Source organism: Lepidochelys kempii, chromosome 6 (genome assembly GCF_965140285.1).
Source record: "Lepidochelys kempii isolate rLepKem1 chromosome 6, rLepKem1.hap1, whole genome shotgun sequence".
NCBI classification, from domain to species: Eukaryota; Metazoa; Chordata; order Testudines; family Cheloniidae; genus Lepidochelys; species Lepidochelys kempii.
This window is the reverse complement of record NC_136385.1, coordinates 84427459-84454007: the sequence shown is the minus strand read 5'-3', so window position 1 is coordinate 84454007 and position 26549 is coordinate 84427459. Positions and strand designations below refer to the sequence as shown.

The 26549-nt window shown below is 43.0% G+C and overlaps 1 protein-coding gene across 8 annotated transcripts in view; it reads left to right on the top strand.

The window, feature by feature from the left end:
- The window catches only part of HEATR5A (HEAT repeat containing 5A), a 126501-nt gene that overhangs the window by 93579 nt on the left and 6373 nt on the right, over positions 1–26549 (top strand). For 7 of the 8 annotated variants that reach the window (XM_073348959.2, XM_073348960.2, XM_073348962.1 and 4 more), the window contains 6 exons: positions 6696–6930; positions 7413–7661; positions 9230–9357; positions 12084–12231; positions 22648–22920; positions 26233–26457. In XM_073348959.2, coding sequence (XP_073205060.1) covers positions 6696–6930; positions 7413–7661; positions 9230–9357; positions 12084–12231; positions 22648–22920; positions 26233–26457 — 1258 coding nt within the window. Of the gene's footprint in view, positions 1–6695; positions 6931–7412; positions 7662–9229; positions 9358–12083; positions 12232–22647; positions 22921–26232; positions 26458–26549 lie in introns of those variants that run through there. The other variant, XM_073348964.1, reaches the window with a different exon arrangement.

Sequence of the window (26549 nt, the reverse complement as noted above, 5' to 3'; positions counted from 1 at the left end):
ATTTGGGGACAATGTATACCTTCAAATCAGTGGCACCGCTATGGGTACCCGCATGGCCCCACAGTATGCCAACATTTTTATGGCTGACTTAGAACAACGCTTCCTCAGCTCTCGTCCCCTAATGCCCCTACTCTACTTGCACTACATTGATGACATCATCAACATCTGGACCTATGGAAAAGAAGCCCTTGAGGAATTGCACCATGATTTCAACAATTTCCATCCCACCATCAACCTCAGCCTGGACCAGTCCACATGAGATCCACTTCCTGGACACTGCTGTGCTAATAAGCGATGGTCACATGAACACCACCCTATACCGGAAACCTACTGACCGCTATTCTTACCTGCATGCCTCCTGCTTTCATCCAGACCACACCACACGATCCATTGTCTACAGTCAAGCTCTATGATACAACCGCATTTGCTCCAACCCCTCAGACAGAGACAAACACCTACAAAATCTCTATCAAGCATTGTTACAACTACAATACCCATCTGCTGAAGTGAAGAAATGGATAGACAGAGCCAGAAGAGGACCAAGAAGTAATCTACTACAGGACAGGCCCAACAAAGAAAATAACAGAATGCCACTAGTCATCACCTTCAGTCCCCAACTAAAACCTCTCCAACGCATCAACAATCTACAACCTATCCTGAAGGATGACCCATCACTCTCACAGATCTTGGGAAACAGGCCAGTCCTTGCTTACAGACAGCCCCTCCAACCTGAAGCAAATACTCACCAGCAACCACACACCACACAACTGAACCACTAACCCAGGAACCTATCCTTGCAACAGTGCCCTTTGCCAACTGTGTCCACATATCTATTCAGGGGACACCATCATAGGGCCTAAGCACATCAGCCACACTATCAGAGGCTCCTTCACCTGCACATCTACCAATGTGATATATGCCATCATGTGCCAGCAATGCCCCTCTGCCATGGACATTGGTCATACCGGACAGTCTCTACATAAAAGAATAAATGGACACAAATCAGATGTCAAGAATTATAACATTCATAAACCAGTTGGAGAACACTTCAATCTCTCTGGTCACTCGATCTCAGACCTAAAAGTGGCAATACTTTAACAAAAAAAACTTCAAAAACAGGCTCCAACGAGAGAATGCTGAATTGGAATTAATTTGCAAACTGGATACAATTAACTTAGGCTTGAATAGAGACTGGGAGTGGATGGGTCATTACACAAAGTAAAACTATTTCCCCATGTTTATTCCCCCCCCCCCCCCACTGTTCCTCAGACGTTCTTGTCAACTGCTGGAAATGGCCCACCTTGATGATCACTACAAAAGGTCGTCCGTCCGTCCATCCCCGCCCCCCCCCCCCCGCTCTCCTGCTGGTAATAGCTCACCTTAAGTGATCACTCTAGTTACAGTGTGTATGGTAACACCCATTGTTTCATGTTCTCTATGTATATAAATCTCCCCACTGTATTTCCACTGAATGCATCCGATGAAGTGAGCTGTAGCTCACAAAAGCTTATGCTCAAATAAATTTGTTAGTCTCTAAGGTGCCACAAGTACTCCTTTTCTTTATGCCTTATAGTGAGAGACCCAAGCAGGTCAGTCTGTTTAATTTATCCAAGAGTAGAGTAAGAGGTGGCTTGATGCTGGTCTACAAGAAACTGCATGGGGAAGACAGTTGATAATACACAGCTCTTAAATCTATCAGGAAAAAGGATTAATGAAATTCATGGTTAGAAGCTGAAACTAGACGTAAGGAGGGCCATAATGGGTCAGACCAATGGTCCATCCTGTCTTTGAATAGTGGCCAATGCCAGATGCTTCAAAGGGAGTGAACAGGAAAGGGCAATTTACTGAGTGATCCATCCACTGTCATCCAGTGCCAGGTGCTAGCAGTCAGAAGTTTAGGGTAATATGTGTTGTGTTCAGTGCAATAAACTGGATAGCGTCCACTCTGCTGTTGGACTTCTGCCTGCATTATTTTTACTCTTGCGGGGGTTTGTTCTTTGTGGTGGTGTTTTTTCTTTGTGGGGGGAGTGGTTATTGGCCTCAGTTTGAAGAATGTTTATTATGTGAATCTGGCTCTCTCGTGTCCTCTAAACCAGGGCGCTCAAACTGGGGCCAAAGTTATTACATGGGGCTTGTGAGTATATGCACAAAACAGAGAGCAACTGCTCTAAAATATATAATTTAAATCTAACGTTTTAGAAAATTACACCCACCTTTCCATTGTGATGTAGTGTATTTATTTTGAAGAGTATTGTAAGCGTATAATACAGTGATCGTTGTTCCTAAACAAAATATATATTTGTATTATCACCACTTTAAGGAAATTGGACTCTGGAGATTGTAGTATTTTGCATGCAGGTTTGTTGTCTTGAGGCTAAATAGGTGGGACTGAGACAACATTAGAGCGCTTGAATGTTCAGTTGCTGAAGAGCTACATTAAATCACAACACTGAGATTGTTAAATTATAAATTACTTTTTTTTTCTTTTTTTTTGTGTGTGCCAATCAGACACACAAGCAGGGGCAGTGCTACAGGAGGCTTGCGGTGGCTATCCCCACCCCAGAATTTGCCTTAACCCCTCCACAGCCCCTTTTCCCAGAGCAAGGGTCAAACGTTACACAGAAGTAAGGGTGTCCTGGTATGACATTGCCACCCTTACTTCTGCAGTTCTGTGCTCCTGCTGGCAGCAGCATTGCCTTCAGAGCTGGTTTCCTGGCCAGCAGCTGCTGCTCTCCAGCCACCCGGTTGTGGGGCAGCACCTACTTCCAGAAACAGCATAGAAATAAGGGTGGCAATGGGAAACTAGTAAGCCTGCTGTGAAAAGTGATATTTGTATGTTCATTAATATCACTTTTCACAGCCTTCCAGCTAGCTAACAAGTCTGCTGTGAAGTCTGTTAGTAAGTCTTCTGAGAAAAGTGAAAACAAACATCACTTTTCACAGCAGACTTAGCACCCCATTGCCACTCTTACTTCTGCACTGCTGCTGGCGGCTGTGCTGCCTTTAGAGCTGGATGGCTCTGAAAGCAGTACCCCTGCCAGAAGCAATGCAGAAGTAAGGGTGGCAATGGGCAGTAAGTCTGCTGTGAAAATTGATATTGACAAAGTTTCTTCATGCCCCCCCCAGCATTAAACAGTAACTATTTTTTAAAAAACTTTTCTGCTTATAACAATAATTCAATAAAAATGTGTTAAAAATGGCAAGAAAAGGTAAATTCATTTTAAACAATAGGGTTATAAATTTACCATTTAAAGTACTCTTATAAATTAAGAACACATTTTTTATATTTAAGGGAGGTTGCACTCAAACAGACCACACTGAAAGCTGCAGTCAAGCAGGCTCAGGGCAAGCAAGCCCACAAAAACAAACTAACAGACAACAAACTCACCCCAGACTATTCAGACTAGATATAAGGCACAAAATGTGAGTAATTAACCATTGGGATGTGGTGATTTCTCCATAATTAGAAGTCTTTAAATCAAGACTGGATATCTCACTAAATGGTATGCAATCGTACAAACATCTACTGCATGTTTGTGCAGTAGTTAAGGGCTTTGTGGCAGGAATTACTGTATAGGTTTCTATCGCCTGTGTTATGCAGGAGGTCAGACTTAAGGTCATAGTGGTCCCTTCAGTCTTTAAAATCTATGTATCTGTTAATCTGTTTCTAGAATTAAAGGATTAGAAATGTCATTTAATGGATTTTTTTAAAAGCAATTTAGATTAGAGGGATACCCTAAATCAGACTTGATTAGGGATAATCCAATACCGTGCCAAGTGAAATAAAAATCAAGATTAGTAGGAGCTTCATTGTGAAAAAGTAAGCGATGAGATTGTAATAATTAGGATATATAGCGAACACTTAATGATTATGACCAAGTTTTTAAGTGGTGGTCCCAGAACTGCTGAAGTTTTCAGTTGACCTTCAGTGACACTTTCTCCATACCACTCATGATTTTATATATCTCTATATACATGACTTGATTTAATAAAGAACTAAAGGGAGGTAATATAATTAATGCTAATCAGCATGGATTAATGAAAAATAGATCTTGTCAAATTGACTTTATCTCTTTTTTGATAAGGTTACAAGTTTGGTTGATACAGGTAACAGTTTCAGAGTGGTTAGTCTGTATCAGCAAAAAAGAACGAAGAGTAGTTGTGGCCCACAAAAGCTTCAGCTCAAATCAATTTGTTAGTCTCTAAAGTGCCACAAGTACTCTTCCTTCTTTTTACAGATAATAGTGTTGATGTAATATACTTAGGCTTCTGTAGGGTATTTGACTTGGTACCACATGATTATTTTGATTTAGAAACTAGAACATTAAAGCATCAACATTGTACATATTGAATGGATTAAAAACTAGCAAACTTATCTATAATTATAATGTAATTGTAAACAGCAGTCACCATCTAGTGAGATAATGCATGGATCGGTCATGGCCCTACACTGTTTTAAACAGTTACATAAATAACCTCGAAGAAAACATAAAATCTGTTCCTGATAAAGTTTGTAGATTGGGGGAGTGATAAATAATAAAGAAGGCAGGTCACCGATACAGAAAAATCTGGAGCATTTTGTAAGCTCAGAGGAAGTAAACATGTCCCCTGAAGGTGGGACAAGAAATAATAAGCTTCGTCTGCAGCAAGGGGATTCATGTTAGGTATAAGAAAAAACTTTCTGTACAGATAGTTGAGCACTGGAATTTCTTACCTAAGGAGGTTGTGGAATCCCCATCACTAGAGGTTTAGAAGAAAAGGTTAGACAGACACCTGTCAGGGATGGTTTGGCCCTTTGTCCTATGCTATTTAACATTTTTATCAATAACTTTGGAAGAAAATATAGCCCCATCACTGATAAACTTTGCAGATGACACACAAATCATTAATCCTGCCTCAAGGTGGGCAGATAAACTAGATAGCCTCTTGAAATCGCTTCCAGTCCTAGATTTCTATGACCAATGCAGGGTCATATATTTGGGACCAAAGGCCATACTTACATGAGAGGGACTCTATCCTGGAAAGCAGTGGCTGACAAAAATAGGGTGATCATTGGTGGATAATCTGCTGAATCTGAGCTCCCAGTGTGACTGTTGTAACCAAAAACATGAATGTATTAACAAGGGTAGATCAAGTAGGAGCACAGAGGTTTCATTACCTCTGTGTTTGGCACTGGTATGACTACTGCTGGAATACTGTGTCTGGTTCTGGTGTCCATAATTCAAGATGGATGATGATAAATTGGAGTGGGTACAGAGACGAGCCACGAGAATGATTAAAGGGTTGGAGAATGTGCCTTATGTTAAGGTCCTGTGTCAATGTTTGTTCACTGCAACATCACAGGAAAGTATTTGAATTTCATGCATTGACTCTGAGTCCTGTTCTCCCTCACCTGCCCTTGCCTCCCCAACTGCTGCAATTTTTCCAACAGTGGGGAGACAGAAACAGGCCATCCCAGCTTCTGCCTCCTTGCCTGGGCTGCAGCTGCTCATGGAGAATTAGCAGGCTGGTGCCATGTTTTAGGAGGGTGGTGGGCTGAGGGGGGTCGATATCTCTCACCACATGGTGCCGTCCAGTCCAGGCAGGGATCAGGACCCAGCTCACTCCAGACTAAGTCCACCACTGCAGGGAACATGGGACAGTGCTCACAATGCATAGCTATTAGGAGCCTCAAGCTCATCCCCTCACCAACAGGCCTGGGAGAGACACTGCAGCACCAGTCGGCAAGGTGCTGAGCCCAGAAAGCTGAGCCCAGGATCACCACTTGGAACATGAGCAAGTGTGTGCAGGGTGTCCTGCCCTGAAATGGTGTCGGGGGTGGGAGGGCTGTCACAGTGTGGGGAAAATGGGATGAGACCAGGATCCATCCTCCTCATGCCCCAATCCCCCTGCCAGGGCAGGGCTCCCTCACACACTTGTTTGTGCTCCAGATCTTGGCCACAGCTCTTTGACAGCTGATGCTGCATTGCCTCCTCCGGGCCTGCCTGGGGGCAGAGATGGGTCAGCCTGGGGTTGGTCAGCCAAGGCTCCAAATCACCATACATTGTGGTCATCTTCCTCCCTGCCAGCCAGCTGAGCAGGAAGTTAACCTCCCACGAGCAGCCAAATTAGCCCCAAACCATGATTTTTTTTCCAACTGAAGGGAGATGGAACCAGGCATCTGTGCTCCTCCCTCCCCACTGTTGAAAAAATCACGGTAGTGAGCTAATTTCATTATTTCTTTGCAGTGTGTGAAATCTTTATTTACACAGGGCTTTTGCTTACAGTGAAAGACTCATGCAGCTCAATTGATTTAACTTCTCAAAGAGAAGGTGAGGGGTAACTTAATCACAAAGTATAAGTACCTACATGAGGACAGAAATTTGATATTACAGGACTCTTTGATTGATAACAAGATCCAATGGTTGGAAGTTGAAGCTAGATGTATTCAGACTAGAAATAAAGTGCAAATTTTTAATAGTGAGAGTCACTAACAATTGAAACCACTTACCAAGGATTGTGGTGGATTCTCCATCACTGATAATCTTTAAATCAAGCCTGGGTATTTTGCCGGAAGATATGTTCCAGTTCAACCACAGCTATTTGACTTGAAGCAGGATTTAATTCAAGGAAGCTCTGTGGTCTGTGACGTGCAGTAGTCCCTCCTGGCCTTAAAATCTATAACTATTGCTCTATCTCTCTCAATCTTTGAACAGGTTTACATAGTTGCCGTTGAAAGAGAAAAAAACCAAAGTGATGCACACAAGCAAACTTTGACAATCACAAACTCTACAGATGAAAACTACAGAGATTTAACTTCGTCAGCCGATGGACTTCTGGACCTAGTCCAGGCGGACCTTGGGACCCTAAGCAAACTCTGGCTTGCTGCACTTCAGGATTTTGCTCTCTTAACTTTGCCTTCAGAATATGCCTCTCAACTTCCGGTTGAAGGTATGAAGGCAACTATGTACTTTTATTGGTGTTCGATATAATTTGTGTGTGTGTGTGCTTTATAATATCTCAGCTGAATTGTGCCTACTCACAGTATTTAACTTTTTCACAAAATAAGATGTAGTTGATACAGAACCAGCACACTATAATTTTGTAGCTATTTACCACAAAATCAATTACTGTGTTTAGGATAGAGTTTTCTCTGGGATGGAGAAGTAGTGGATTTTTAAGATGAGAGGAAGAAAAAAGAGTTAAAGAAACTTACTTGATTCTACTTGCCTTTTTATTGATAATTCTTTTTATTAACCACAACCCACCAGGTCAGCTCTGGCTGTTAAACAATTAAGAAATACAATGAAATGTTATAAAACACAAATACCATTATAATAACAGAAAAGAATCCCAAACCTGTAAGAGAAATTGTGTACAACTAAAAATAGTCACATCATTTAAAACTCTGACTGTTCTTTTTTTTTTTTTAGGTGGTGCATTCTATACTGCGGAGACAATTGAAAATGCAAGACCACACTATCACAACTCCTGGGCTCTAATTCTTTACGCTACAGCATTATGGCTCACCAGCACAGGTTTCCTTGTGGTTGATCCAGATGAAGGAGTAACTAATCTCTCCAGACCTGTCACCCCAACTACAATGTGTCAAGATTCCTCCTCCAGGGCTGCAGTGAAATCTCCTGAGGATGTGAATACTGACATATTTCATCTTATTTTGGGTTGGTTGATGAGCGTGTAATCTGTCTAGATTTTAAATTCTGAACAGTAATTTCAGTATAAATAATACTGTTGACACTCAGTAATGCTTTGGTTGTCTGCTCTTAATTTTGTTGGTGAAGAATTGGTATGTTGGAAGTACCTGTGGCAAGAATTGGTTTTTATGTTGGGGACAGAATTGCTTCCTGTCTTTCTGATTATGCTGGGAAAAAATATCCAATGCAAGGTAAACAGAACACATGCCAATTTACTGCTATGCTCATAAACCTTCTAGTGCTTCTGCTTCGAGTTTAGGACCAGATTCAATTTTGGTTACACCAGTGTAACTATAAGGTGACGCGACTGACTTGATTGCAGTTACTCTGGAATATAGCCCACAGTTTTAAATAAGTTTTTGTTTAACCTGGCAAAACATAGACTCAGCATCTGAGGCCCAACAGAACAGTTTTGTTATTTCATTCAGGACTAGGGTTAGCAGGCCCAGGGTTCATATAGACTACTTTGCCACATTTAGCTAGTGAGGTGGAGTTTGTAAATAATTAACTACATGATTAACTAAAAACTTCAGCCTTTTTGTGAAATAAAACTACTAAGTCTCAGCCTTTAAGTTTCTAAGCTATGTTTACAGTTTCTCTGTAAACTTATCCTGTCATGTAAATCAGTATGTCAAGAGTTCACATCCTACATTCAAGGTTCTCAATTTCATGCAAAGGCAAAAATTCTGTGGGGTGCTTTTAAGAATTTTCCTCCTAATTAGTGGACTCAGATCTCAACATTTTCATCTTCTATCTGTGATTTTTTAAGCTGATTATGATTTGTTTCTATTCTGTTGCCCAAAAGTTTCAGTCTGTTCATAATTATTTCAGATACTGTATATTCATAAAGGAAGACAAGGTCTATAGTGTTAATTTAGATGGAATATGGGGCCCAAAGATGTTAAAATAACACAGTCACTGTCCATCATTAAACAATGTTAAAAAGGTCCGGTGTCCCAAGAGATGGTCGGGGGTGACAGTCATGATGATGAAGCTCGCTTTGGTGGCCTCTGTCTGTTCTTCCGTATTTCCCCCAAAGTCTTTCTTCAATGACCCAAAAGGGAGTGATGGCTGGGATAACCCATTTTCTTATTTTGCCCATCAGTTAGGCCAAGTTTCTGACATGCTAATTTTGGTTCATTAATTTCCAGACTCACATTTTCTTGTTTACCATACATGACCTCAACACGGTCCTTGAGTTATATCAGAGGGCCTTTTTGTTTGGACTAATCCAGGGGGGTTTCTTGTCTGGTTTTCTTGCACCTATTATACATTCTTTGTTAAAAATAACTTGACCTACTTTTCATGATTAATTCCCAAGCAGGCATAGGCCCAGTTGTCACAAGAAGTCCCTGCCCAAAATGTTTACAATTGAAGATTAATTTACTTAGGCATACAAAAATATAAAAGATGCATATGCTGTTTCAATGTCTTTTCAGTGCATTGACAGCATACTTGTCTTGATTTACAAAATGACTTTAAATGTGTTTTCAGTAAAGCCTATGTTTTTTTGTTTTTTCTCCTATAATTTACAGGAATTAGTGTGGAATTTCTCTGCTCGCCTCGATCAGATGCAGCAATGGAAAACATTACTGCTTGCCTACATGCTCTGCAAGCATTTCTTGATGTTCCTTGGCCTAGGTCTAAAATAGGTGGTGATCAGGTAACATGCTAATTTAGAAAATATGAGTTGGAATTCCAGGGTATTGTGACAGTGTCTGGTATCACTTAGATCTCGCAGCTGACCTTGAATCTACAATAATTTTTCATTTGCTGGTCTGTGGCACCGATTGTAAACACTGTTGTCTGGTCAGAAATGTGGCAGTTAGTTAATTCTCTGACTCTTGTAGATCCTGAGACTTTTTGGCTCTCTTTGAGTGTGTTGATACATTGACTTCACCTAAAAGTTCAGATTTTGCATTCCAAATGTTTTTACTGAAAATTTTATAGAAATAGAAAGAAATAATAAACTAAAATTTAATTAAAAAGAAACCCACCTATGTGAATACTATCGAAATCATTGCTAGACTGCCACTTAGTTACAGTTTGAAAGATGACTTAGATGTGTAGCATGGCTGGTTGTCATTTCTCTGACTCCAGTCAAGGAACAGCATGTCAATCTCTGGAAGGAAGGAAGATCCCAGGGTATGTTAATGTAACTGCAAAAACTAATCAGATAAATCATCCTTTCAGAGGATATGTCTTCACTACAGAGTTAGCCTGGGCGGGCACCTCCACTACATAGCCCTATTAATGCCAGACCTATGTGGATGCATCCACAGTGGTGCTACACTAACTTATTTGCCCATCAAAAAAGTGTTGCTCTTTTATCTATCAGGCATTGCGTACGTGTTAACCAGTCAGTCATTATTTTGTTGTTCTGAATGAAACGTTAAAAATTACGTCTTTTGACACTTGCCTGAACACGTTACCTGAGTAAGTCCTGACTGTTCTGGGCCACTATTCCCAAAACCACATTATAAAATAAGGACTCTTCCATTTCAAGAGCAAACTGTGCTGTACTGTATCTTTCAAAGTACTGTAAATAGATATGATTGACCCTTTTGGAAGTAAATATATATCACATCACTTCTGATTATGACTAATACTCCTTCATAAAACCCAATCTTGTTTAAATGTAATTAAAGTTAATTAAAGGGACATGTCATGATTTGGTTGCCATATGACGAATCCACAAACTACTCAGAGTATCCCAGCCTGGCCTCATTGTAATCTTTGTTTATGTACAGCACAGTTTAAATGAAATATATATCCTTAGGAAGCAAAGCAGATATCGCAGTCTCCCTTCATTTGTGTGAAGTGATACTTGTGATTTTTTTTAAACAAAGAATTGAATGCATGCAAAATATTTACCAAGCACAATCCATGACAAAAAGTATTTGTTTGAAGAAGGCACCAAGGCTGATGCATTTGTGACCAGAATCGAGGCTTTTGCTGGCACAGCTGAACTCCTCATACCGTTTTAATTAAAAAGAAAAGGAGTACTTGTGGCACCTTAGAGACTAACCAATTTATTTGAGCATGAGCTTTCGTGAGCTACAGCTCACTTCATCGGATGAAGTGAGCTGTAGCTCACGAAAGCTCATGCTCAAATAAATTGGTTAGTCTCTAAGGTGCCACAAGTACTCCTTTTCTTTTTGCGAATACAGACTAACACGGCTGTTACTCTGAAACATACCGTTTTAATTGGAATTCTACCTTTCAGTTGTCCCTAAAGCAAGGAAAATTGTCTGCTTCTCAGACCCCAGTTTACCTCTTGCATATGAAAACCTTGTCTTCCACTTTTACTGTTGGGAATTCTTATCACTTTATGGTTCTGTATCATACAGAACATTCAATAACTTCTGTAGCTTAAATAATACGACTTACATCTTTAGTTTCATGAATCATTGTTTTAAATTTCCTACTTTTTTTTCTTTTTGATCCTGTGTTTGAAGCTTGACAGGTTGGAAACTAATGTATGTTTGGTGTAAGCAGTGAGGCCTCTCCTTCCTTTAAGATTTTTGGGAACATTGACGGGAAAAAGTCCTTCTCACTATATGCTCCAAAATTTAGAAGTGTAGATTGGTGGGTTGGTTTTTTTTAGCTTCAACTTCTGATTTTCTGTGTGAAGGCAGTGGGGTTGCATGTGAACAGAAGTAAGTAGGAACAGAACTTAGCTTCTCAGCTTAGGTGAAGATGGAAGGAGGCTTTCAAGAAAATGACTGTGTGGAGTTAAAAAAAAAATCATTAATTCCTTCTATTTTAATGTTATGCATAGAAACAGTAACATTTCAGATGTCAAGTACTTCAGGTTAGAAAATTAATATGTAGGAGAGTATCTGCGCTTTGGCAAAACCATTAGATAGATAAAAAGAAGAAAAAAACAATGATTTTCAGCTGCTCCTAATTAGAAATGAGCAAATAAATGCAATGAGAATACAGTTCACAAGGCTCTGACAAAAATGTATACCATCTTATTACAGTTTTATATTTACACAGTTGTCCTCCATCTGTTTATCAGGGATGACCTTGTACTTGCATCTTAAGCAATGACTCTGTGGAATGGGCAGTCTAGACGCAGTCCACATAGGTATTTTGAAGACATTACGTAAAGACATAAAAAGGAAAGCCTGGAGCGAGAGAGAATACAATTATAGCTTACTGCTACTTTGAAGCTTCATTTTGTATCTCCTGTCTCACTCTGAGGTGAACAGAAGTTCACCATAGAGTATTCTGAAGTCCAAGCAGTTTATGTTCAGTTTATGTCGTCTGTTACATTTTAAAAGCATTGTATAAATTTACATTAGAATACTTAACCTCTGATGCTTGTGGGTAATAAATAAATTGATGTGAATATCAAGACTTTGAACATTTCTTTTGCAACAGGAGCTTGGTGTGGAGTTGCTGAATGTTCTGCATCGACTGATCCTAACCAGAGAATCGCCTGATATTCAGCTTGCTACTCTTGAAGTAGTCCGACAGATTCTTTTTGCAGCTCAAGAACATGTGAGAGAAAAACGGAGAAGTGCAGAAGGTATACAATATACTGTTCTACAATATACTGTATAAACTTTTTATGACCAAACTTATTCCATCAGTAACCTGTAGATTAGTGGCTTTATTTGTTAAAGTTGCTAAGAAGTCACTAATCTCATTGACTTCACTGGGAGACAAAGATATTCGGTACTTTAGAAAATCAGGCCACGCAAGACTAAATAGGCCAGTTGTAAAATTGCAATCACAGGAGCGTCATCTTTTTCCTCGTATGGAAATATAAAGTAGAGTTTTTAAATAAAGCAACTGTGATCAAGTTACTCATCCATCTCCTAACAGCATTGAGTACAGCCATTGAATTAAGCATTTTCTCCTGGATTAGATACACCCTTTAACATTCATTATAATTAAATTACAGGTTTTTCTTCTGTTTAGAAGATGTGGAATGAAACCAAATTTTATTTCCTATAAAAATAGTACATCTTCTTCAAGTGCTTGCTCATATCGATTTGAATTAGGTGCGTGCATGCCACATGCATGGTACGGGTCAGCTCTGAAGCCCCCTGGAGTCACGCCTTCGTATAAAATAATACTTCGTATACGCCTTAGTATAAAAATAGTACATCTTCTTCAAGTGCTTGCTCATATCGATTTGAATTAGGTGCATGCATGCCACATGCATGGTACGGGTCAGCTCTGAAGCCCCCTGGAGTCACGCCTTCGTGGCGCCGCGTATAGGGCCCTGCCAACCCGCCGTCTCCAGTTCCTTCTTACAGTCCGTGATAGTCGCTGGAGCGTTGCATCTCGTCTTCAACGAGCGATCCTCTAGCCTATTATCTGTAAATAGTTAAAGATAGTTCAAAAATTTTGTTTTAGTTAGTTTGACATCTGGACTTGGGGCACTGGGGGGTGTTTCCCTCCCCCACTTCCCCATCCCTCTCCCGGACCCGGGGCATGCCTCAGACCCAGGGGTTTAAGCCGGGCAGGGTTTGCCAGAAGCATATGCCCGAGGGTAACCCACACTCGGCTTGTCTAAAGTGCTTGAGGGAGTCCCATCAAGCAGACAGGTGCAAGATCTGTAGGAGCTTTTGCCCCCGCACAAAGGAGGAGAGGGATCACAGACTAAAGTTGCTGCTAATGGAAGCAGCTCTCTGCCCTCAGTCTGAGTCAAGCCCCAGGGACATGGCATTAGGCTCCTCAGCGTCGGTGCACAGCACGCTGGCTTCGGTCTGGGAAGTGCCAAGGAAGGACTCTGGGGTCAGAGACCCTTGGCACCGGGATTAATCTTTGCACCCCTCACAGTCTCCCATCCCGAAGAAGCAGCACAGGAAGACTGATAGAGGGTGCTCTCCTTCCCGCGCACAGGAATGTGAATCCAAGGGAGGGAGATGGGTGCAAGACCGCACCTCCCCTCCAGCTCAACAGCTGCGACTGTCAACTCCAGGCCCATGAGAGTGAACATTGAGTCCGGTGCCACTGGAGGAGACCCAGGTAGAGGATTTGGACCCCCCTTCCACACCTGAGACACATGAGGCGGCGTGGGACCTGATAACATTAACAGGTCCGCACTCCTCCGACCACGGTCTCACAACACCAGTCCCGAGGCCCCAAACGATTCAGAGGCCACCAGTGAAGTCCAGGGGCAAGCCGGTTTTGACTTGGCAATGATCTACATTATGCTGGCACCAATTCCTGGCACTGACGAGCACAGTGCCACTATGATCCCCACGCGCAGACCCATCAGAGTCTGCATCAGACACTAACTCATATGAGTCCCAGAGAACTCATATGAGTCCCTGTAGCCGCTGGCATTCCCAGTCAGCAGGGATGACCAAAACTTCGCCCTGGTACCGTGGCCACCACAATGGCGGGTACTGGCTCAGATGCCGACCCAGTGGCCCTTCCGGATCTGGTGGGCTTACCACCAGTGCCAGGGGTGCACTTTGGTACGCTCCTTTTCAGTCCCGTCTGAGAGAAGGACTACGTCGAGGGACAGGGATTTTTCCCAGGCATCAGCCACCGCTACTGCCGCCAGCACCACAATTGGTACCGCACCCGACAACAGACCTAGCACCGTACCCGGCATTGCAGTACCACGGACAGTACCAGAGCCGACACAGAAGCGGACACCGATTGGGGGGCGGAGTCTCAGAGTTTTGAGGAGTCGGATGAGCAGGAGGGGATCTCCCATATTCCGGGCTCCTCCTCATCGTCTCCAGATGGGGCAGTGGCAGGAACATCCTCAGGGCCTCCCCTTCCTGACAGCAGAGCCCACCTTGAACTTCTGAGGAAGGTCACTCAGAACCTCGGGGTACAGATGGAGTTGGTCACTGAGGTGTCAGACCCAATCGTGGACATTTTATCCCCGGCAGGACCTACCAGGGTGGCCCTTTCCCTGATAAAGACCATTCAGGAGAACACACACATCCTGTGGCAAACACCATCCCCTCTGGCTCCTACAGCTAAGGGAGTCGAGAGAAAGTACTTTGTGCCCTCCAAGGGCTATGAATACTTGTTTACCCACTCCCTGCCGGACTCATTGGTCGTGGCGGCTCTTAATGCGAGGGAAAGGCAAGGGCAGCAAGGGCCTACCTCCCAAGCTAAGGATGAAACGAAGCTGGACTTCTTTGGGAGGAAGATACATTCCAAGCTTTGTAACGCAAACCAGCAGGTGATCCTTAGCCGTTATAACTTCGTCATGGGACACAATTTCCAAATTCTTGGACCTTGTCCCACCAGATTCTGAGCCGGAATTCTCAGCTCTTGTGGATGAAAGCAAGATGATCCCCAGGACGTCACTGCAAGTGGCATTAGACTTGGCAGACTCTGCAACATGGACAATGTCTTCGGGTATTGCAATGTGCCATTGCTCATGGCTGCAGGCCTTGGGCCTCCCCGGGGAGGTCCAACAGACAATTCAGAACCCTACCATTTGAGGAGACCACGTTGTTTTCGGAGAAAACGGACTTGAGACTCCACAGTCTGAAAGACTCCCAAGCCACCCAAAAATCGCTGGGTCTGCACACCCCTTCCACCCAGCGTGGGCAATTTAGGCCTCAACCCATGACACGACCATACCAGGGGCAGTTTAGGCAGGACCATAACCATATGCGTCCCCGAAACCAGAAATGTTGTCACCAACCCCAACTACCAAATAACAGGGGGTTATGCCCTCGAGGGCCCTGTACGAACCTCTCAGCTGGATCCTTCTTTCACGTTTTTGGAACATCTATCCCATTTCTACTGAGCGTGGTCCCAAATCACCTCGGACCATTGGGTCCTGCGCTTGGTAGAGAAGGGATATTTTCTCAACTTTTTCCTCAACCCCCCTCCCACCCTCCTTATCCATACCTCTTCAGGGACCCCTCTCACGAGCAACTTCTCCTCCAGGAGGTACAAACGCTCCTATCGGTGGGGGCTGTCAAGTAGGTTTCCGCCACAGCTCAAGGGAAAGGGGTTTTACTCCCAGTATTTCCTAATACCAAAAGTAAAAGGGGGCCTCAGACCCATCTTGGATCTGCGCAATCTCAACAGGTTCATGAAGAAACGAAAATTTTGAATGGTCTCTTCAGCCACTATCATCCCATCCCTGGATCCAGGAGATTGGTATGCTGCCCTCAATTTTAAGGACTCACACTTCCACATTTCCATAATCCCGCCCCAGAGGCACTTCTTAAGGTTTACAGTCGGGAGTTCCCACTACCAATTTACAGTACTACCATTCGGCCTATCATCAGCACCTTCGGTGTTTACCAAATGTATGTCAGTCGTGGCCTCTTTTCTGTGGAAAAGGCAGTTTCAGGTATTTCCTAACCTAGACGACTGGCTAGTCAAGGGCTGGTCCAGAACACAAGTGGATCAACATGTTTTCCTCATAAGATCCACCTTCAATGAATTGGGTCTACTCCTAAACACTCAAAAGTCAATGCTCATCCGTACTCAGAGAATAGAGTTCATGGGGCAGTGCTGGACTCGGCACAGGCCAGAGTGTTCCTGCCCCAGTCCTGCTTCCAGGCTATTCACGACATCATATAGGACCTCAAATGATTCCCTATAACCACAGTAAAGAGTTGCTTAAAACTCCTAGGTCACATGGCATCTTGCATGTATGTAGTGCAACGTGCAAGGCTCCGACTCAGACCTCTCCAAGCTTGGCTGGCATCGGTGTATTGATCAAGTAGGCACAGTCTAGACATGGTGGTTACCCTTCCACCAGACGTTCTCAAGTCTCTTCACTGGTGGCTTAACCCATACTTGGTGTGCTCAGGGGTCGCATTTCCCAAACCCCGTCTATCCCGATGTCTGACCACTGACAGCTAAGCCATGGGGTGGGGGGCACACCTTGGGGAGCACAGAATTCAGAGAACTGATGCTTCACATCAATTTAAGGGAGCTCAGGGCAGTCCGGTTGGCATGTTAGGCTTTTTGGCCTCTCCTGAAGGGCAAGTGCATATCAGTCCTGACAGACAAAACAACAGCAATGTTTTATATCAACAGACGGGGGGAACACGCTCCTCTCCCCTGTGTCAAGAAGCCGTCAAGCTCTGGGAGTTCAGCATAGCACACTCCATACTTTTAGAAGCGTCCTATCTTCCAGGGTCGCAGAACGAACTAGCAGACCACCTCAGCAGGTCTTTTCACAACCACGAGTGGTATGTAATAACAATATCTTCCAGCAGTGGGGAGTTCCCCAGATCAATTGGTTCACCACAAGGGCCAACAGGAAGTGCCTACGATTCTGCTCCTTCCTAAACAACAGCCCGGATTCATTGGCAGATGTGTTTCTCCTTCCATGGAAGAACTGCCTATTCTACGCGTTCCCTCTCATACCGCTGATTCACAAGGTCCTCCTCAAAATCTGGAGAGACCGAACCTCGGTGATCCTGGTGGCACTGGCCTGGCCACATCAGCATTGGTACACCACGCTACTGGAGCGATCAGTGGAGACTCCAATCGCTCTACCTCTAGTTCTGGACCTCATCACAGAAGGCCTCAACATCCCAGTCTCGAGTCTCTCCACCTCACTGCTTGGAAGCTACGTGGTTGACCCCGCTGAGCTTACATGCTCAGACACCCAACCATGGATAAAATGCTGTATTATTTTGATCCTTGATTCCTGTAGTTCTAGATTTGCTACTGAATCTGAGTGCATCTAATTTTAATCATCATCATAGTAAAACATAGCTCTTACATTGCCTGTGTCATTCAGTGCACTCAAAGGGATTTGCAAACATTTTATCCTTAAAACCACCCCTGTGAGACAAGTATTATATGTATTTTATTGCTGAGTAAAGTGAGGCAAATGCGACATATAGATTAAATTGCCCAAAGTCAGGCAATGATTTGGTGATATAACTAAAAATTGAACCCATCAGTGCTGGCTGCAGGCCCCCCTGTTCTAACCAATAGACTTATTCTCTCCTATGTTGATGGATAAGGTCGAAGATCTAGTAACTTCAACCATGCAAGAAGTGTGAACAATCTCTCAGAAGTACACATTATCGTGAGTCATATTTCTGTTCATTTAATGTATAGGTATGACTAAACAGGCACTTTGGAAAAGAGGTAGATTAGGCATTTCTAGAATAAATAACAGAAATATTCAAAACACAAGACCTGGGCCAAGTCTACACTAGAAACATAAGTCAACCTGTATTAGGTTGACTTACAACCACCTCAGTAATTATTGTGGTGGTTCATGTCCACACGACCCTCCTGTCAGTGGTGTGCATCCTCACCAGAAGCACTTCCACCAACTTAAGAGGGGCCGGGGGTGGGGAGGTTGAGAGCCTAGGTGCTCATCTCCACACGCAGCTCCTCGCTCTGAGCCAGACTATGTCCTGGGCTCTCCACTCCCCATGGAGAGCCCTGCAGCTGCCCTGAGGTTCCCCGTGGGGAGCCCAGCAGCTTTCCCAAGGATCCTGGCTCCCCACCGGGAGCTTGGGAACCACCTGGACTTGAGGCGCAGAGCTCCCTGCCAGGAGCCTGGCTGTGGTGGGAAGCCTCCATACAGCATTGGACTCCCCACAGGGAGCCAGGAGCCTTCGGGTAGCAGCCCAGCTGGCAGTGGGGAGCAGGTTGTTGGGCAGGCATGGCACAGCCCAACTCGGAATAGGGAGCCTGGGCAGCAACTGGGCCGGGAATGGGGGGCTGGGGTGAGCTGGGCTCCAAGTGGGGTGGGTGCAGCCTGGCTGGGAGCAGGGAGCCTGGAGGGCAGCCAGGCTCTAGCTGGAGCTAGCTCCAGCATGGAGCCATGAAATTGATAAGAATTACAGCCAACATCCGATGTAAGTAATTCACTGTCTACATGGGCACATTATTGTCCTAACTACACCAACATAAGCCCTACATTTCTCGTAGAGATGGAATTATTATGTTGGTGTGGTAGGACTCTTACGTTGGCGGGAGCGAAGTGTAGTGTTTACACTAACATAATTAGGTTGACATAAATTGCCTGACATCGACCTAACACTATAGGTCCAAACCCTGGTAGTAATGGGGGACGTTAACTACCCAGATATCTATTGGGAAAGTAATACAGCACAGCACAGTTCTTGGAATGTGTTGGAATCAACTTTTTGTTTCCAAAAGTAGAGAAAGGGGACAGCCATTTTAAACTTGATTCTGACCAGTGGGAAGGAATTGGTTGTGAATCTGAAGGTGGAATGCAGTTTGGGTGAAAGTGATCATGAAATGACTCATTTCATGATTCTAAGGAAAGGGAGTGAGAGTAGCAGAATAAGGACCATGGACTCCAGACTTTAACAAACTCTGAGAACTGGTACTTAAGGTCCTAGAGGAAGAAAATTGAAGGAATAAAGGAATTCAGGAGAGCTGATGATTTTGTAAAGAAACAATATAAAAGGCACTACTGTAAACTGTCCTGATGCAAAAGAAAGATAGAGCCATACTGGCCTCTTACTCTTCTTCCTATCAGGAGCTCTTTAATGACCTGAAAATCAAAAAGGAATCCTAGAGAACATGCAAACATGGACAAATTGCTAAGGAAGCATACAAAGGAATACTGCAAGCACATAGGGACGAAATCAGAAAAACTGAGGTATAAAATCAGCTACAGCTCGGAAGCATATAATAGTCAATTAGAAGATGTTGTATAAATAAGTTTTAGGAGCAAGAGAAAGACACAAGTGTAGATCCTCTACTGAGCAGGGAAGGAGATCTAATAACAGATGACATGAAGAAGGCTGAGGATTTAATGCCTAGTTTACTTGAGGCTTCACTAAAAAAGTTAACTGACCAAATGTTCAACACAATATTAACAACAAGGGAGAAAGGAGCACAAACTGGAATAGGGAAAGAATGGGTTAAAGAATAGATAAGTTAGATGTATTCAAGTCAGCAGGGTCTGACGAAATTCACCCTAGCGTACTTCAGGAACCAGCTGAAGTGATGTCGGAACCATTACAGATTGTCTTTGAGAACTTATGGAGGATGGATGAGGTCCCAGAGAATTGGAGAAGGGCAAACATAATGCCTGTCTTTAAAAAAAGGGGAACAGAGGACCCAGTGAGGTACAGACCAGTCAAACTAACCATGATAGCTGGAAAGATACTAGAATAAATTACTTATCAAAAATTTGAAAGCACCAAGAGGATAACTGGGTTATAAGGAATAGTCAGCATGGATTCATCAAGAACAAATCATGCCAGACCAACCTAATTTCTTCCTTTGGCTGGGTTATTGGCCAAATTATTTCCTTAGTTTTTCATATGAAGAAATAACTGCAGATTAGGTTTAATCTTCAAAATGATATTATCTAAAATGGTCTCAATTATTTTTTACTATATATTCTGTATAAATGTATGTAAAGCTATTACATACACAAAAATACATTAAAAGAACATTAAGTTTGCAAAGTCAAGCACTGAAAAGTGAGGAAATGCAGTCTCCTTCCTCCAATCCACTGTCTTATTTATCACACATCTTCCAGCTTCTGCAACAAACGATGCAGAGGCCCTGTGGACAACCCCATACAATCCCACTGTACTCTTTCACTATACAACCCTGATTCATCCCCAGAGCAGGTCTATCCTATGCACTGAATGAGGAAGGGATCCTGTGGAAAAAATTATATGTGACCATGTGATTAAGCGCTCTATCATAATGCTTGTGCACAAGGGCCCGAATTAAGGTTGCACAGGTATTTCTCAATACTGACATTTCTTGACTTAATAGTGCTTGATTTTGCTACTTTGATTTTAGGAGTTTTTTTGTGTATAATTTCTTAGGTTTTTTTAAAAAGCCATCTGAAAAATCAGCAATTCCATCACATGGCATCATACTATCCTCCAGCTGGTTCATCAGCAAGGTTGAACCTTGAGATCCACCTTAGAGATCTCTGCCACTTGAGTTAACAGAGTAACTGTTAGCAGTAGTTGATTGGCATCTGCTCTGTGGACTATACTAGAAGGGGACGAGGTGCAGTTTACCAGTGGGTTTCACAGATATTTGCAATGCTGACAGCAGAGGGACTCAGATATCTTGGGTTCCACTCTACACTCTGGAGGAGAGTGTTCTCTCATGGTGTCAGAGCCTACTACCTGTTGGTCCTCCTCAGCCTAGTATTGTCTCTTCCCTACTTTGGCTCCTCGTTCTAGTCCCATTCTGCTAGTCCTCTTGCCCAGCAAGTCCTAGTCTTGTCATCTGGGATCCAGTTCCAGTCTTATTGCCTAGCTAGTCTCATTTCTCCTCTTCTGTATCTTCATCTAATCTCTCTCCGTCCCATCCTGTTTCCTCCACTGGCTACCAGTCCCAGTCTCCATCCTTGGGCTCCTCATCCATGTCAGTTCCTATCCTTCCACGGCTCTTGGTCCAATTTCCCCCCTTCCTGGCTCCTTGCCCTAGTCTCCTTGCCCAGCTATTCCCAGTGCTCTCCCCGCAATTCCTTGTCAAATCTATTTAGTTTCCCAAACCTGCCCCCGCCCCCAAAGATCTATCCTTCACTAACACCCTGTCTCCTTGCCCAGTCAGTCACACCCCCAGTGGCTCCCAGTCTCCATGACCAGTCTCTCCCACTTCCCGTCCCCCAACTCTTCGTGATAGTTTGTCTTTCTTCCCCTCCCTTCCAGTCCAACTCTCACTGCACACTTTGTCCCAATTTACTCCATTCCTTCTCTCTGATCCAGCTCTTGTCCCCACTGCAGTTGAGTCAGGTGGCTTACTTCTCTATGATGCCTGAATGCCAGCAGGGGGGTAACTGAAAGCATAGAGGAGAGAAGCTCCCTGCTGTCAGCCTGCAGCTGCCAGGACCAGCAATTCTATGGGAAGCCCAGCTTTGCCTCTGTAGCCTTAGGCTGAAGCGTGTTCAGTCATTCTGTAGGGGGTGAATGCACAGTTTGGTCCCACCTAGTAGCTCTGAGGGGCTGGAGCATGCTCAGTGAGGATGAAATCTTTAGACAATTTAGCTGCTGCAGTGACTGATAAGAGAGAAAGAGAGAGATCCTTCTGGAATGCATAGAGCAGGGTTCTCGAAGTCCTGGCCTGTGGACCATCTGCAGCCCAAGAACCTCCCCACTGAGGCCCGGGGAGAAGAGACGCAGGCAGACACGCTGCTGGCAATCTCTGCAGCAGGCGCCGCGCCCTGCAGCTCCCATTGGCTGTGGGAGAGGAACAGAGTTATCATCATTAGTTTCTGGGCAAAGTCAGCCATGGAGGCAGCATCGTTAGTTGCCGGGCAGAATCAGCCATGGAGGCAGCGTCACTTTTTTCCTCGATGAATATAAAGAAGTCAAAATACTGAACACAACTATCTGATGCACCCCTTGCTGCAATCCTGAAGGTTTCAACTGCTCAGTCACTGAGGCCAAACATCAACAAACCGACAGAACTGAAGCGTTGCCAGGTGTCTGGCAAACACTAAAATCTCTCTAGGAGACGAAGAATTGTATAAACTTGTATGACAGTTTTATTATTTCTAAGAAATTGGAAATAAAAAATATAATATAAATGTTTTCTTTTCTGAACATCATCTTCAGTGACATTATTGGCCCACTGGGAGGATTTGAGGACTGGCACTGGCCCTAAGGTAAATTGAGTTTGAGACCCCTGGCATAGAGGTATAAATACCCCTCTCCCCTGTGTACATGACGGTCAGTGCTCCCAGCTGGTCTGGCCTCTTCCTGTTGCCCCCTTGGCTTTACATAGGTAAGTCCATCCCTCTTTCCCCTCCCTCGTAACCCAAAGGACCCTTAATGGAGCAACATCCCTTTCTCCTGCTGGACAAACAAAGACCCACCACATTCAGCTGAGGTGAGTGCATCCTTATAAATTTGTTTCAAACTACAGTTGTCCTCTAACGGAACTTTTAACACTGTGCTGCATTAGAATTTAAACTGTAAATTATCTCCTGCCGATATGACAAAGCTTCAAGAACTAAACTTTCGTCAACAAAACACTGCATGCTTAATGTCTTCCTTACTTCTTCCTTTCGTTATAGTTGATGATGGTGCTGCAGAAAAGGAGACCTTGCCAGAATTTGGAGAAGGCAAAGACACAGGAGGACTGGTGCCTGGAAAGTCATTAGTCTTTGCAACGCTGGAGTTGTGTGTTTGCATTCTAGTGAGGCAGCTCCCCCAGCTTAATCCTAAAGTAACTGGTAGCCCTGCAGTTAAAGCTGGAAAACCTCAGTTGTTGTCAGAGAGTGGAAGTAGATTGGTATCAGCAGCATTAGTTATCCTCTCTGACATTCCGTCGGTCTGCTCTCCTGAAGGTAGGATATGGTTGGTACCAATATGTGATTTTGTTACAAGGGGAGATTAAATGAAAAGATGATAGAGTAACATATACTTACTACATAACTTTCTCTGTTGGATAAATGCTGGGGCAAGGTCTTGGAGATTTCCTTATGACAATTTTCCAGTTGTTTTGGTTGTACTCAAAAGTTAAAAAAAAGAAAAGAAAAGGCTGATAGTTACAGAAGCAGTAGTGTGAGAGTGTAAAGTAGTTTTCAAGACTGAAATACTTTTCTCCCGTCTTTCCCCTGTAAAGCAGGCGATTAATGGACACATTTTATTTCACACAGATATATGTATGTAGCTGCATGCTTCCTTGATAGATCCTCAATTTAGGAATTTATAATACAGCTGTAAAAATGTGCTCCAAAGGGAAATGTGCCATATCATCTTTGTCCAAAAGCCATCTTGTAAACTACAGAAACACAAAATAGGAAGATAGTGTTTATCTGACCATCACCCCAGACTTCATTTTTCACAGTCACCAAACCTTTTTATATTCTTTTTAAAATAATATAATTATATCAAATATGTTGTCAAGGTTCCTCCCCCACTCTGAACTCTAGGGTACAGATGTGGGGACCTGCATGAAAAACCTCCTAAGCTTGTCTTTACCAGCTTAGGTCAAAACTTCCCCCAAGGTACAAAATATTCCACCCTTTGTCCTTGGATTGGCCGCTACCACCACCAAACAAATACTGGTTACTGGGGAAGAGCTGTTTGGAAACGTCTTTCCCCCCAAAATACTTCCCAAAACCTTGCACCCCACTTCCTGGACAAGGTTTGGTAAAAAGCCTCACCAATTTGCCTAGGTGACTACAGACCCAGACCCTTGGATCTTAAGAACAATGAACAATCCTCCCAACACTTGCACCCCCCCTTTCCTGGGAAATGTTGGATAAAAAGCCTCACCAATTTGCATAGGTGACTACAGACCCAGACCCTTGGATCTGAGAACAATGAAAAAGCATTCAGTTTTCTTACAAGAAGACTTTTAATAGAAGTAAATAGAAGTAAAGAAATCACCTCTGTAAAATCAGGATGGTAGATACCTTACAGGGTAATTAGATTCAAAACATAGAGAACCCCTCTAGGCAAAACCTTAAGTTACAAAAAAGATACACAGACAGAAATAGTTATTCTGTTCAGCACAATTCTTTTCTCAGCCATTTAAAGAAATCATAATCTAACGCATACCTAGCTAGATTACTTACTAAAAGTTCTAAGACTCCATTCCTGGTGTATCCCTGGCAACGACAGCATAAAGACAGACACACAGACCCTTTGTTTCTCTCCCTCCTCCCAGCTTTTGAAAGTATCTTGTCTCCTCATTGGTCATTTTGGTCAGGTGCCAGCGAGGTTACCTTTAGCTTCTTAACCCTTTACAGGTGAGAGGAGTTTTACTCTTGCCAGGAGGGATTTTAAAGGGGTTTACCCTTCCCTTTATGTTTGACACATGTATCTGTCGTATCTTGTTACCTTTCACTGTTATTACCTTTGTGCTTCCATAACCCAGCTTTTTCATATGTTGCTGAGTTAGGTCTAATTTAGATTGTAATTTCCTTGAATCAGAGCCCTGTCACTGTATTTATGTAAAATACTGTTCACACCTATGGTACTGTACAAACGATAAATCCAGCAATTCCTATCCTTTGCATTTACCATCCCCTTTTCCCACTCATTTGTACTCTACTATTGAGTCCTTGTGTCATGGTCACTGTACTGCCAGCCCAAAGGGATGAGGATCTCCTTTTGGAAACAGTCACCAGCTCCCCTGTTCAATCATAAGGATTAATGTTGGATGGTGATGGACTTTTGTTACCTTCAATCCGGTGATTTTCATCTTTCAGAATGACAAGAAAAGAGTTTGGACATGGCCTTGTTAGGCTCTGAGAGGCACTATTTGTGAGGAAAATTAGTTTGCTCCTTGGGTTGAATTTGCTCCCTGCTGCATTTTTTGCCTTTAGCAGATCAGGGAGTTTTATAGCCAAATTACTTGCAGGATCAGATTAAGTCAAGAGATCAGGACATGGAATTGAACCCAGGTCTCCTATATGGTAGTGCTTATGTATAATATCATAATAAATGGACTGGTTTGCTGATCTTCAGTAGCTGTTCTTCCCAAGTTCCTGTAGTTAAGTTTCAGAGATTTTTTTTTCTTTCCTTTTAAGGAAAAAGGACAAGAACCTAAGGCACCGGTTCAGTAATGCATTTAAGTACATCTCTATTCATTCTATTTTGCTGAATAGCGATGGACTTAAGCACAATAAAGTCAAGTGTGCACTTTGACTTTAAGTGTGCGCATTGCTTAGTCAGGTCCTAAAATAGTGCACAAAATGTATGGGTGGACTCTACTCCATTGGCTTCAGTAGGATTCAGGTGTCTGCACTAGCAGAGCCCAGTCTAAACATTTAAACACGTTGGAACATAGGCATTGCCATATTGGGTCAGACCCAAGTTCTGTCTAGTTCAGTATTCTGTTTCCAACAAAGGCTAGCGCCAGATGTTTCAGAGGGAGATGTAAGAACCACACTGTTGGCAGATGTGGGATAACCTGCTCCTCACATTAGGTGTGATGCTTTCCTAAATTTTTGTTAGCTATAACTATTATAACTCTAGATATTATTATGCATGTTCAGTGTCTTATCTCTTCTTTTAATCTTGCTAAATTCTTAGCTCACTGACTTCCTTCAGCAAAGAGTTTCACAGTCTAATTATGTGCCATGGGAAAAGTATTTCTTTTTGTCAGTTTTGAATTTGCCACCTGTTAATTTCATGGAATGTCATCCCTGTTCTAGTGTTCTGAAACAGACACAACAGAAGCTCCCAAACTACCATCTTTATTTTGTGTATTATATTATGCCCCTTCTTATTTGTCTCATTTCCACAGTAAACAATCCAAATCTTTTTTCGTTCTTTTTTTCATATGCATTTTTCCACATCATTATCATTGCCTTTCTCTGAACACCCACTAATTCTGACTTTTACATGATAAACTTTAGGTATGTGAGTAGTCCCAGTGAAGTAAATGACTATCTGACTTAAAAGGAGAGCATCTCTTTAAGTAGCCAATCTGCCTCTATGTTTGACATTTGACATAAAATCACATGCTGTTTAAATACTTTTTTCTGGAACCAAGAATTACAATAAGTAGGCAACTTTTAGAAATAAAAACTGTTTAGACATTATATATAAAAAGGGAATTGAAGAAAAGTGATTTATAAAATAACAAATTCTGTAAGTCTTTCGCTTTATACAGTGACATACCAAGCATTTGTTTTGTCTCATAGGAAGTGTTTCCGTACTCCCTACTATCTTGTACCTAATTATTGGAGTCCTCAGAGAAACTGCTGTGAAATTGCCAGATGGCCAGTTACCTTTGACAGCTGCTGCATCTTTACAAGCTCTTAAGGGGATATTGTCTTCTCCTATGGCTCGAGCAGAGAAGAGCCGAACTGCTTGGACTGAACTTCTTCGTAGTGCTTTAGTCACAGTTCTTGACTGTTGGGATCCAGGTAACCAAAAATGAAAGGGGGACAATGAAAAGATGCTTGGCATAGCTAAAATTCAGATAACTCTAGAAGATTCAGATGGTGGTAGAAGAACT